Raw genomic sequence first — 13,684 nt, forward strand, 5'->3', positions numbered from 1 at the left:
TGAGAGCATGAACAGTGTGTCCAAAGAGCCCTGGCAGCTGGAGGTCGAGCTGCTCCGTGGGGCCGGGGAGGGGAGGCCACAGATGTCTGCAGTGAAGCCGGGGGGCTCTAACAGAGGACGGCGCCTGCCGAGGCAGAGGGCTCCGGGCCACAGGTATGGAAAGGACAGAGGGATTTGTAAACCGAGGCCGTCGGGTAGCAGGGAGGCCTGGACGAGCTTACAGAAGGCGTACACACTCCAGCATTCTTAATTGTGTGGCAAGCCAGCTTTACTGGGCACTTCCTTCTCGAACGCAGTAGTATCTGTCTCCTGCAAAGACTTCACGGGCAGGGTGTCGTCCAGGCCTCACTGCCATCCAGCAGGAAGGACCCGTGATCCCCGTTACCTGTGAGGACGCAGGAAAGCCTGCCGGGTCTACACAGCAAGTGAGCATGGGGGACAGAATTCAGAGTCAGGCCTTCCCCAGCTGAAAAACCCAGGCTCTAAGCTCTGTGTGCACACCAGGTGAGCGTGAGGTGAGGGCCAGGTGCGTGCCAGGGGAGCGCCAGGTGAGTGCCAGGTGGGCGCAAGGTGAGGGCCAGGTGTGCACCAGGAGAGCACCAGGTGAGCACGAGGTAAGGGCCAGGTGCGCTCCAGGTGAACGTCTGAGCAGCTCCCAGATCCGCCCGTGGCCAGACCGGGCTCCTGGGACTCACTGCTGCGTGTGAGCTCCCTGTGTGGGCTGCTCTGCACAGACACTGAACGTGTCACTCTCGAGCAGGAGCCGAGGAAGACCCCTTTAGGATGAGGCATACACCCAGCCTTGCACGGTGGTTCAGACTGGACGGGACTTTGTCCTGTCTCCTCGCTCTAGTTGGCCTTCTGTGATGTTTCTCACCGTCTCCACACCTTTCTCTCCTGAGCAACGGCGAGCTCACATGCATCTCCGAAGGCAGAGAGCTCCCACCTCTCCTCTTGGTTTGGGGGTAACTTCCTGTTCTCCCCCCTGGGCGAGTCGTCCATCCTCCACTAACCACCCCTTGTGCTTTCCATCCCTGTCGTCCTCGCTGCCCCCAGCGTATCTGTGAGGTATACAGCCGGAATCCCGCCAGCCTGCTGGAGGAGCAGATCGAAGGTGCCCGGAGGCGTGTCACTCAGCTCCAGCTGAAGATCCAGCAGGAGACGGGTGGCTTTGTGGTGAGTGACGCGTGCCCGGCTCCAGGAAGGGCGCCACACGGGGGGCTGGGGCAGAGGCCGCCTGCATCACGCCGGACCCCAGGCTGACTGCTCAGCTTTTAGTATCTCAGAAAGAAACAAAGGGCAGCAGTTCGTTTGGCCCCACAGGGCTGGTCGCTGGGGGGCCCTTTCTTGCCTTCCGAGATCCTGCAGTCGCGGTGGAAAGAAATACCTGTGAACTCAGTGGGACCGTTGGCTTTAGTCTCCTCAATGTCTGCTCCCCCCGGGGAGGGTGGCCGTTTCCACGCCGAGTTTACTCAGCACGCCTCTGGCGGCTCGTTGAGCCATGCGCACTGCAGGCAGCGGGTCTCCTCGAAGACTGTGCGTACCTCCCGCGTCAGCCGTGGTAAAGGACCCGCACTGTGGAGGGGGTCTGTAGGGAAACCCCAGAGAGGAGATGCCCTTACCCGTTCTAGTCAGGGCCTCCATTCCTAGCGTGCTGCTCGGTCTCCATCGGGCCTTAATCCTTTAGGCAAATAAGAAGGAACTCTCCAGAAACTTGACGATCCCCAAGAATGGTATTTGCCAGAGCCAAGAGAGGTTCTTCGAGGATTATCTGCTTTCTTTTCTAGAACATCCAGATCAAAACATCTGGGAACCACAGGCTAATCAAGTTTAAACTCTTCTATTTTCTGAAGGGCACGTCGTGTCACGTCGCTGATAGGCACTTAGTTTCTGAGCTCACCAGCTCTAAGACCCTGGGACAAGCTGCTTGAGCCCATGTCCTCCTCTGTGAGATGGCGATCCCACTAGGGCCTGCCCTGGGGTTATGGTCAGAGTCGACGCGTGCCCCCCTTGCGGGCTGTGTGTTTGCCCTGCCGCTGTGCCGGCGTGCTCCACGGGGTGGAGGGGCCGAGATACCCGACTGGGGGCTGCAGGGCTGAGCGCCAACCCCGGCATAGGTTCTGCTGTGTGGCTCAGGCAAGTTACGCGTCGTCTCTGGGCTCCTGTTTGCTCACTGGTCACACGGGCCTCAGCGTTGCCAAAAGCCTAAGTGAGAACCAGAAGAGCGTGCTTCACGAGCGTGGAACATGGTCACCGTGGTTCCTCCACACTGGCTGCTCTTCAGAGGCCGCCAGAGGCCGTCCCTCCTCCTCTCCCCTCAGTCCCCCGTTGGAGCTCTTCTCGCTCCTGGATGGGAAGCTCCTTCTGGGTCCAACCCAACCAAGGCAGTGGGTGCCGTGGGGTCCGGAGCGATGAATCAGTGAGTTTGGAGACTTTCTCTAAGGGCAGAGCTCCGTCCACCATCAGGGCCACCGTCGTCCTCGGACTACCGACGAGGCAGTAGCTCCACGGCCTGGGCATTTTTAGGCAACGAAGCAGAAGCCACTATTTGCAGCAGATACTGTCTGCTGAGACCGAGGGAAGGGCTGGCTGCAGGGAGGACCGAGTACGGGAGAGGTTTGTGGAATGTGCCCACCCTCTGGACCTTTCTTTTTCAGGACATACCCCCCCTATATGGTGACACCAGCCAGAGAGCATCAGAAGGTGAGCTCCCTCTCACCCCAGAAATCCAGGCCAAGTTTCCTCCCTGTCGTCCCTCCCCATGGGGCCGATTCTGGAAAGACTGGCTGCAGTCCGGGCTCTCCAGGCATTAGGATAGGGAGAGAAAGCGGCGTCCGCGCCCAGGGACAGGGGTGACTTACTTGGTGGCCATGGGGCACAAGCTTCCCACTAACGGGAGAGTGCCAGGGCACTACTAGGATGATGGGGATCCAGAGCCCAGCTTGCCTCCCAGCCCCTGGCACTTGGGAGCCCAGGAGCCGCTCTTGTGACAGGAAGTGAGTCGAGCCAGAGGAGGGGTGGGGTGGGTTGAAGGTAAAGACTCCCGGTGACAGAGCTGTGGAGTCTCGTTCCGGGAGGCGATAGGACCAGGCACGGGCCATGAGGGAGGCGGAAGCCGGGTGCGGAGCATCTGACCTGAGGGAAACCAGGAAAGGAGAGAAGGTGGCAGCTTCACCTTCCTGCCCCACACGCAGGCCCCCAGGCCATGGCGTCACCTCCCCTGTAAACTGTTTCTCCCCAGGCCAGCTCTCTCTGGACTGCCAGGAGGGGGACAGTGGCTTGGACGCTGGGACGGAGCACTTCCCCTCCCTCAGTGAGGTGAGTGCCTGCAGGGGCCAGCCCCGTCTCAAACCATGGTTGGCGTCCCCTTTCCAGGCGCCAAAAGGTCCTGCTGTGGCCAGTTGTGCCGCGGCCTCCGACCTGCCACGTCTGCACCTCGGCCACGCTTCTAGCTCCCAGGGTTTCTAGTCACTCTGCTCTGCGTGCCAAAGGGGTTTCACACGCACCCTGCGTGCAGGACCGTCAGATCGTCTGCTTTATCACAGCTCTGTTCTGTAGCATCGGGCAGAGAGAGGTGTATGAACGGTACGAGCCTGCGGGCCTGAGGGAGCAGAGCTTCAGTCACGGCCGCACGCACCCGTCTTCCCGGCCGTGGCCATGGCATCTTAGATGCACGCACGGAGCCAGCCGAGGCGGGTGGCAGCCTCTCTCACTCAGTCACAGACCTCACTCGAACAGCTTGTCTTTCCTGGAGTGGTCAGAAGCGTTTCAGGTTTTGGCCTCACATTCCTTCGCAGCTGTTGTCTGCCTACATATATAAACTGCAAAGTAAGAGTACGAGTGGACGGAAAGTGATATCACCGTCAGTCAACTATCTGCTCAGCCGCTTAAACTCTGATTTTAAATAATGGTTGGAATTGCATTTCCTTACTGCCGCCGTCTGTGCGTGGGAGGACGGTGAGCCTACGTGCAAGGATCCGTCTGTGGGAAAGACACCAAGAAGGGGCGGAGGTCTTCACCAAGCACAGTCGGCGTATCCTGAGGGCTGGGTGTCTGGGAGGCAGCCTGGCTTAGAGCGGAAGGCTGTGGGCTGAGCTCAGGTGCCGCGGCCAAATCCAGGGAATACCCCGTCACTGGGTCCCCGGCCTTGAGCAAGTCTCGTGACCCGTCCAAGTCGTTGTTCCCTTGTTCGAACAGTGGGAGGAGTGGTATCTGCCTCAGAGGGCCGTCCTGAGCACCGAGCAGGGTGCCACGCAACCAAGGTCTCCGCGTGGCCTGGGGCGTGCGTATCACCAGAGCAGCTGAGGGTGAATTTTCCGATGGGCTCTCTGTTCCTCCAGGCGCTGATGAATCGGAACTCGGCACTGTCAGACCCTGGGCTGGACAGTCCCCGAACCTCACCTGTGATCATGGCCAGGCTGGCCCAGCACCACCGGCGGCAGGGCTCAGACGCACCAGGGCCTGGCCCCAGCGAGCAGGTGAGGGGTCCAGAGCCCCCGGCGGTTCTCCGTCCCCTCCTCCAGAACCGGCTTACCAGGGCCCATCATTGAACACTCAGGCCAACCCTCTCTGCGGGAGACTGTTGCTTAGAGGACGAAAGTGAGGGAAGAAGGTGGTGTGAACGGGTACTTGAACAGAAGGCTCTCCCGGGCTCTGGGTGAGGACACGTGAACACATCCACAGGGAAGGGACGGGACGTGGATGAGCAGATAGGTTTGTTCGACGTCTCCAGAACACTCGGCTTACTTTCCTCTTTATTTAGCAAAATCCTTTCTCTTACACAAAACCTTACTAGTTGGCACCCTAATGTAGGAACCAAAAAGAAGTTTAGCTACCCAGGACCGGCCCCAGGCGCATCCGCCTTCGGGTGCTTCCGTGTGGCCCCACGGTCCTGAAAACCTGGTGTGGCTGCCACCACCTGTACGGGTAGACCAGGTGCAAGGGGGCGTCGGGAGGAGCGCTTCGGGCTCAGGGCAAAGACTCCAGCTGTCGAGGGGATTGCCCAATGCTATGGAGCCAGAAGTGGGGTCCCTGCATGTGAGCAACACGGCGAGAGCTTGCCGTTCTGTAAAACAGCCTTTCTTAGCATTCACCCGCCTCCTGGCCTGCGGGGGTGCTGGGGGTCGTGCTCTGGAGCAAGGCCTCCCTTCCTCTGAAAACTGTTGAAGCTGTTATCTTTGCACGACAGGAACGGCTACAACACAGCCCTAGTCTCTGAATCGGAATCTGTGCTGACGACGGGGTGGGGGGCCGTCCACACTCAGCAGCGGCAGGAGCAACCATCAGCAACTCATTTTCTGTTGCATAACTGTCCAATGTCGGGGTTTTCTTTAATAATGAGTGTCTTCCGCTTTCACAGTCAGAAAAACTGCGTACTTGTAAAGACTTTTAAAATATCCTCCTCCCACTCACAACAAGCAAAAACCTGGTGTTTTCAGGTTTCACCTGAGACCCCAGTAGAGCCACAAGTGGCCGTCTAGTATCCCCTGGGGTCGCGGACCCCATGGTGTCACGGGACAGGGGAAGACCTGGGATGTGGCCTGCCCCTGCGTTCAGTCTCTGGGCCTCTCATTCTCTTTTGTCACTGAGTGCCAGACCTGTTCGCTGACGAACCTTCTGGGTCTCGGGTTCTGTGAGCTCATGCTGAGCGTAGCGTCCGGAATACCCGGGAGGCACCGTCAGGTGAAGCCGCTTGAGCGAGTGGGATGGGAGGCATCTGAGGCCTGGAAGAGAGATCCAGGTGGGCTCCAGAGCAGGGCCCTTCTTGGGAATCCCTGGAAATGAGGTAGATGGCATCGAGCGGAAAATGGGAGAAAAAATCTGAAAGTTTAAGGAACCTTCAGGAGAAAGCTTGTCCAGAGAAGCGTCGGGAAGGCCAGTGCAGAATGCCCTCTCGGGTCATACCTAATACAGCACACCAGGTCGGGTTAGAGTTTTAGTGAAGTTGGCATGAGGAAGAAAACCATGCCGGGAAGCCTGGATTTGAGACAGGTCGTGGAGATCTACCGGAGACCCTTGAGCAGGCCGCGGCGGGGGGAAGGTCAGCTCCGTCCCCTTTTGCTCAAGGAGGCAGCTATGGGCCGTGAGCTGTCCTGTGATAGAGACCGAGTGCATGTGCCCAGCGGTGCCCAGGAGCTGCAGGCGCTGGTGGGCGCGGTGGTGGGCACAGGCATGGCTGCTGAGGGGGCCAGCAGAGCCCCAGCCCGCCGTCCCCAGAGCTTTCGCAAACAGGAAGAGCGCGCCTTCTCTCGCTTCCCATGTCCGCGCACATGTGCTCCGGCAGCCCCGCCCGGGAGCACTTGACTTCTGCAAGTGGGGATCGTGGTTCTGTCCTCTGAGATTTGGGGGAGGTGGGGTGGTGCCATCATCTGCCAGTCCCGTGTGGCTCTCCTCGCCGGCACCGTGCTGTGTCCTGGAGGGCTTGGACGCCTGTCCCCTAATCTCTCCCTGCGACTGGCCTCTCTCCCCAGAGCGCAGACCAGAGCCCGAAGCCTTTAATTATTGGCCCAGAGGAAGATTATGACCCGGGTTATTTCAACAACGAGGTAACGGTTTCCTGGTTTTTTCCTTTCGTCATGGTCACACCAGCTGCTGTTGACTCGAAGCAGTTAGAGCCGCTGCAGCCGTGAGGGGGCGCGGGGTGGGTATCGCGGCCTGTCAGCGCGGGGCGGCAGGGGCCATGGGGGCCAAGCTGCAGCAGGCTGTGCTGCTGTGCCCCGCATCTGCGCACGCCAGTCACCCCCGTCCTCCTGCCCTGCAGAGCGACATCATCTTCCAGGACCTTGAGAAGCTGAAGGCACGGCCCGCTCACCTGGGCGTTTTCCTGCGGTACATCTTCTCTCAGGCCGACCCCAGTCCGCTGGTAAGTCAGGAGCGTCCGCCTTGACCGAGGCCTGCTTGTGCCCTCAGTTCTGCCTCTGCTCTCGAGAGAAGTCGGATCGCGGGCAGCGGCAGGCAGCTCAGGAGAGGAGACAGAGTCGAGAAGGTACAAGTTAGGCAGGGGGGACGCATGTAGCCCGGGGAGGCGCAGGAGGAGCGAGGCCGGGACACCTGCCACCGTTCCCGGTCTGCCTGGAGGACACGGCCTCCCTCAGGTAGCACAGGGGATGGCAGATCTGCGACATTAGCACGGGGAGACTCAGCAGCGGGCCGGGGTGACAGAGGCGCTAGGGACAGGGTGCCCTGGGACGGGGCTCAGGGCCAGCAGCCTCAGCAGCTTTTCTCACGCTGCTCGGTGCTCAAAGGAAGAGATGGACAAGAGAGCAGGATGTTGTGTCCCTCACAAGATCCAGACCACTGTTGTCCTGTGGGGCTAGCCAGGGTCAATGTCATGCGCTCAGCAGGGGCCCGCTGAGCACCTGACCCTGGTGTACGGGCACCGGGCTCATGACAGAGAAGTAAAACACGAACCTTAGAAGACAAGATACAAACAAGTACGAGGCAAAACCTCGGGGCAGCGGGGACTCAGAGTCCAGGGTGCCTGTGCGGGAACGTGCTGGGCGGAGGCTGGCGCCGGTTCACCAGAGGGTTCGGACATCGAAGCCAGGGCCGCTCAGCCGCCACGTGGCCACGTTGAGCTGTTGGATTTCTTGCTGGCGGCTGTCAAGTGCGTCTTCCGTTCTCAGCCGCGTCACGAGGTTGCACCTGCCAGGTGCCCCAGCACCTCTCCCAAGAAGGGTCACAGATGTCTCCGGGCACTGCCCATTGTCCCCTGGGGCCAGAATCCCACTCCGCAGAGTAGGGGTGGAGGGAACCACGGCTCCAACCCAGTTTCTCTCTCCTCCTAGCTTTTTTACCTGTGTGCAGAAGTTTACCAGCAGACAAACCCCAAGGATTCCCGAAGCTTAGGAAAAGACATCTGGAATATTTTCTTAGAGAAAAATGCGGTAAGGCAGTCACAGATTGAATTATAATTTTACTGGACTCTTGGGGCCACTCGGGAGCAGAGGGAATATGAAGCCACATGTTCAGGCCGGATGGAGACAGGTTCTCGAGAAGTCGGGGCTGAGGGCTCCTGGGTCCTGTTCGCAGCTCTGCTCTCGATCCTGAGCTCCTGTCCTGGCCCCTTCGTAACACATGTGCACGGTAGAAGGCACATTGCCTGTCCCCCGGACCAGTGCTGGCTCCCCCCACCCTCCCTGCCCGCCCATCGGGACGAATCAGTGGAGATGCAGGAACCCCGATGGTGGTCAAGATCAGTGCGCCACAACAAGGAGCCAGGGTTCTGACACTCAGCGCCCTTGGGGATGCTGCCCAAAGTGGGGTTTCAAGGGTGGAGGCCCGGAGTGTGCAGGCAGGGGAGTGCCGTGCGTGTGGACGGGGTCTGGCCACGGCGTCTGCCGCGCAGAACAGCACGTCGTGGGCCTGCAGTCTGACCAGCTGCACTAATGCCCGAATGACTTGAGCCTTTGAGTTCCACGGCACCCGCTCGCGGGAGTGAGATTGGGGAGTAAACTCTGTTTCTCAGGACTTCCGTGCCTGTCTCCTTGCGTGGGTATGGAGAAGGGGTGGCAGCTGCTGGCCGTGCCCGGGGTGTATTGGCAGAGCCAGCCTGTCCCCACAGTCGGGTCCTCATGCTCCGTGCTTACTGGGACACTCGGCCACAGGAAGGAGCAGAGGAGAGGGCCCACTGAAGTTTCCCAGTGCTTCTGACTGGCAGCAGCTGGGAACCCACACGAGCGGCCCCAAAAGACGGCTGCTGGCCCTGTGGCTTCAGATTCCATTTCTCTAACGCCGTGGCCTCATGTGCAGGCTTACAAGGGGGAGGACGGGGGGAAGGAGACAAGGGGGTGTTGGGAGGCCCTCCTTGCTGCAGGGCGAGTCTCTCACGTGCCCTGGGCTCTGGGCCTCACCATCCGCCCCCACTCCTCTCTCTTCTAGCCGCTGAGAGTGAAAGTCCCGGAGGTGTTGCAGGCTGAAATTGGTAAGTCAGCTCATGGGCCAGGTAGTCTCATCCTGGGTCCTGGGGGGCTCCAGAGCGCAGAGGGCGTGTAGCCCCTCCTTGGGCACCCCTCCTCTAGAAGGAGGAGGTGGGGGCGGTTTCTCCAGAGCACCTCGAGGTGGCCGGCAGACGAGCACCCTGGCACAGGCCCTTGCCTGGGGAGCTCATCCCAGGAAGGAAAGACAGGGCCCCGTCAGACGTGCACTCATTTCTGCCAGCCATCCCCAGGACCTTCCTGGGTCCAGCGGGGCCGTCTGTACCAAGGGGTGGTTGGGCTTGAGGGATTCCCAAGCCTGGCAATCATCAGAATCCCTTGGAAAACTCTGAAAAATCCAGAAACCAGGGCCTGCTCCATCCCACCTTAGGGACGGGATCTCCAGAGCATTTTTGTTTCTGTGAGTTCCTCACTGATTCTGAGAGCAGCTGGCCCCGTGAAGACCTGGCCGGCTGGGTGGTAGCTGCATTCCCCTCTCACTCTCAGGTTGTGAGTAGAAGAGCTGAGGGAAGGCAGCATAAAAGGGAGTCTGACAAGGAGTGGGTCCCAGGCAGCTTCCTAGAGGATTGGTGACCCACAGCCAGGGACGGGGACTGGTCCTCGCTGTGTGAAGCTGCCGCAGGGGCAGGACAGCCTCCGTCCAGGGTCGGGTGAGCTGCTTGCTTCCCCAGCTCGTGCGCTGGCCAGGCAACCACCGAGAAGGAGAGGGTAGCACTGTGCTGGCAGAGGGCAGCTCCCAGGGCGCATCTGACGGCAGGCAGGGCTTTAAGGTCCTTCCACATCTTGGAGTCCAGACCGCCCAGGTCTTTTGTCCTCGCCTTGGGACCTGGACAGCCAGGGTGCCAGTCTGAGATTCAGGAGTGACCTGCTGGGTCCAGGCCTCCACCTCCCCTTGGCTCCCAGGAGGGCGGAAAGCCGGCCTCCCTCCAGGCCACAGGGGGCTCCACAGGTGCGGCCCCCTCCTCCTGACACCCACTCTCTGTCCTCCCTGGGTTCCCACCAGACTTGCGTCTGCGCGGCAGTGAGGACGTCCGCGCCGCACTCCGGGAAGCACAGGAGGCGGCCATGCCCGAGATCCAGGAGCAGATCCAGGACTACAGGTTGCCGGGCCCCCCACTGCTCCCTCTGCCTCCTCGCCCGCCGTCCCCCGTGTCGAGTGCCTCCTGTGCGTGTGCGTGTGCGTGCGCCTAGCTCCTTCTGGGTCTCTGCCGGGCATCTATGTATGTTTGTCTCTCTCTGGCTTAGAACAAAGCGCACCCTGGGGCTGGGTAGTCTGTACGGTGAGAATGACCTGCTGGACCTGGATGGGGACCCTGTCCGAGAACGCCAAGTGGCCGAGAAGCAGCTAGCCGCCCTGGCAGACATTCTGTGAGTGCGCCCTCCATGCCTACCACAAGCACGCGGAACAGATGCGAGTGTCTGGGTCTATTTCCTGACATCTCCCCTCCACGTCTGCCTGATCCCCCTTCCCCTGAAGGACGGGGCGAGCCCGGCTCTCCTGCTGCCTTTCTCAGGCGAGGGCGGTGGCACTTCACGGGACATGTAGGGTCTAGGGCTGCCCACAGGGACTCCGTGGTCAGGACCTTTCTGCTGCCTTCTGGGCCCTCTTCCTGCCCGCTCTGCCTCCTGCCTGGATGTCCCAGGGACACCGGCGGGAGGGCCACGCCGTGGGTCTGCAGCGGGTGCTGCCTTCGGGAGGCAGTCGAACCAGAGGACGGGAGGGTGGGCCGTTTTTAACGACGGCATCAGAAGACGGGCCTAACTCGCCGAGGGAGGAGCTTCCGGCAAAGCGATGCGCCTCTCCAGGCACGTCTTCCCGGCGTCACCCGTGTGACTTGTGGGCGCATGTCAGCCTTCGGTCTCAGCTGTCAAATGACAAAAGCTGGAGAAGACGTTCTCCGTAGTCTGTTCACGCTGCCACTCCGTGCAGCAATATTTATGGGGTCTGTTCTAGGCTCCTGGGGTGTGCGCGTGAGCAGAACAGTACCTGTGATGCTGACGTGTAGCGGGAAGAGAAAGCCGCGTTTGACAAATAAGCAGGTTTTGTAACATGTTGGAAGTAAAGGGGGAGACCGCAGGCTGAAGGAAGGGGTTCAGAGCACCAGAGCCAGTGCGTGACGGGTTTAAAGAGCGGGGTCGGGGCGAGCCGCACCCAGAAAGTAACATGGGAGCACCTGAAGGAAGTGGGGCTGTTGCCCTCGCGGACGTATAGGGAAGAGCACCCCAGGCAAAGGGAAGCAGGGCGAGGCAGGCACGTGCTCAGCATTGGGGGCTGTGGAGAGCCGCGTGGCCGGAGCACATCGTGAAGTCTTTGCTGACATCAGAGGTGACAGGTGGGGCAGCCGCAGAGTCTGAGGACGGTCGTAGGGACGGGGGGCTGTGAGTGGGGCTCAGCTGTGGGTGTCGGGTGGTGGGGAGCAAGGGAGGGTCCCAGACAAGGGGTCGCACAGGAACCCATGTGGTAGGGGCTTGGGCCGGAGCAGGGACGAAGGACACAGTGAAAAGCGGTCAATCCCAGGTGTGTTCTGACAGTTGAGCAAATAGGCATTTCTTAAAAACAGAGCGTAGGTTGTGGGAGAGAGAAAAGTCAGGGAGACGCCGCAGTTTGTACCTGAGCTGCTGGAAGGACGAGGTGCCATCAGCCGAGATGGGATGGCTGTGTGCAGGGCAGTTCACGGTAGCTAGTCAGGGCTCCACATCAGACCTCACCCCGGAGGTTCGGGGACACGGCCACGGGGACCGTCCAGTAGCAGATCAGAGCACATATTCTTAGAAACAATCTCCTGGCCTTCAGCTAAGCCTTGGACCTTTCTTGGCTTCAGTTTCCCTAGCGGTCTGACGGCAGGAATCAGCCTGACCGCTCCAGGGGTGAGCGCAACACCTGCCCATGTTTTTTCTGGGACCCTAACGCCCAAGAGTCACGCGGCCTTGTCACCGACAGCATAGGCACCCCACTTGTGATGGGCGAAGCAGGGAAGCTTCCGTCTCGTTCACGGAGATCTGGCACCCACTCTCGTGTTGTTTTGAGAATTCGATGAGTCAACACGTGTAAATATCTTTAAGGTGCTGCCTGGCATGTGGCGGACCGTCTAGCGTTCGTTGCTGTTACCGTGTGCCTGGTAGATAGGCTTCCCTGGATCCGGTCTCAGGGTGCACCCTTCTCTCCTTCAGCGGGGCGCACAAGCCCGTTGCTCTGTAATACCTCCCGAGGCTGTGTTTGCCACGTCCCGTTCCTTTTAGCCGGAAGGACGTCACCGTTGCTGTGTGGAGGCCCCTAAGGGAGTGAGAGCTCTCACCTTCCAGGCCCCACACTGGCTCAGAGATGAGACCACGAGTCGAGGCCTGGCCTCCCTCCCCCACGGCCTCCGTCCCCCATGTCGGCACGGCAGACACCCCGTGCCTCACGGTGTGAGTCATCTGCTCTTTCTTTTGTTCCAGGTCCAAGTACGAGGAGGACAGGAGGTGAGTCAGTGTGCAGTGTGCTGGCCATCCTCCAGTCACAGGGGCCTCTAGCGTCGGGGGTCACGGTCTGAGCGCAGCCCCGGTCACAGCGGGGTTGTAGGGTCCAGGCGGCTGCTGCTCGGGGACCACCACACGCATGGCAGGGACAGCTCGAGCGTTCTGATTGCCCACGCCTGCCTCCTGTCTCGCAGTGCCCCCATGGATTTCGCTCTCAATACCTATATGGGCTACGCCGGGCTCCGTCTCCGAGAGGCACGGCCTTCCGGCACAGCTGAAAAGGCCCAGGCAGCTCCTGACAAGGACAAGTGGCTGCCCTTCTTCCCAAAGACCAAGAAGGTGACAGAGCTATCTAGAAAGTCTTTTCTGGTACGCCTCTCTTTAGGGGGCAGCCTGGGAAAGGCCCCCCATCACTGCACTTGACCCCCACTGCCTTCGCACGGGGTGTGCATGAGAACCCACAGACTAGCTCAGACCCAGGCCGGAAGCACACACGCTGGCTCGGACACAGGCCGGAGTCTGCTTTCCAGTTAGCTGTTTGGGGCGAGTCTTGGGGCCAGTGGCCACGTCTGGGGTTTGGGACCTTTCCAAACCCGGTGTCTCTTATCTCAGCAGAGCAGCAATTCCAAAAAAGACAAGGATGCCTTGGAGGACAAGAGGCGAAACCCTATCCTCAAGTACATCGGGAAGCCCAAAAGCTCTTCGCAGAGCAGTGAGTCCGGGGGGGAGGGGGCAGCGGCTTGCGCGGGGGTCAGCCCCGTCCACACTGGCACGTCCACACCCCGCGTCCCGTCACTGCTGCTTAGTCTCCCCTTGCCCCCCGTGTGCAGGCTTCTCGAGGGATGGGGACCAGGAGGCCGTGCCGGTCCCTGGGCCTGAGCCTGGGAACTCAGAGCCCATTGTAGCTACGGAACAGCCACGTGGAGGAACACTCCCCCTGGCGGCAAGACCGCTCTGTGGGCAGTAAATGTCCCCCTCATCTTCTCCAGAGGGCTTTGTCTGTGCCCCGGAGGTGTGCGGGGACACGTGCGGGCCCTCGGTGGGACGTCTGAGTGACCATGAAGCAGAGCTAGGCAGATGGGGGCAGGTTTGGGGCCCAGAGGGCCCCCCTGATGCTGCCACTTACCCGGAACTCAGGTGGGCTGGTCACCGGTCTTCCCAGTTCTGCCGTTGGTCTGGAACCTGACACTGGTCTCCAGTCAGTATCTTCAGCCCCCAGCATTAGTCCGGAATCTGGGAAGGGCCCTGGAGTCAGCTGGCAGCCTTTCCTGAAATTGCTGCCGGGGGGG

At 60.5% G+C, this 13,684-nt stretch overlaps 1 protein-coding gene across 1 annotated transcript in view; it reads left to right on the forward strand.

The window, feature by feature from the left end:
* The window catches only part of ARHGEF11 (Rho guanine nucleotide exchange factor 11), a 50,723-nt gene that overhangs the window by 19,873 nt on the left and 17,166 nt on the right, over window positions 1–13,684 (forward strand). Inside the window, 13 exon segments of the mRNA XM_034667400.1 lie at window positions 1,057–1,176; window positions 2,658–2,703; window positions 3,242–3,318; window positions 4,341–4,478; window positions 6,471–6,545; window positions 6,761–6,862; window positions 7,788–7,886; window positions 8,881–8,923; window positions 9,940–10,036; window positions 10,182–10,304; window positions 12,375–12,398; window positions 12,590–12,734; window positions 13,011–13,107. Of these exon segments, the coding sequence (XP_034523291.1) occupies window positions 1,057–1,176; window positions 2,658–2,703; window positions 3,242–3,318; window positions 4,341–4,478; window positions 6,471–6,545; window positions 6,761–6,862; window positions 7,788–7,886; window positions 8,881–8,923; window positions 9,940–10,036; window positions 10,182–10,304; window positions 12,375–12,398; window positions 12,590–12,734; window positions 13,011–13,107 (1,186 nt within the window).

Source organism: Ailuropoda melanoleuca, chromosome 8 (genome assembly GCF_002007445.2).
Source record: "Ailuropoda melanoleuca isolate Jingjing chromosome 8, ASM200744v2, whole genome shotgun sequence".
NCBI lineage: Eukaryota > Metazoa > Chordata > Mammalia > Carnivora > Ursidae > Ailuropoda > Ailuropoda melanoleuca.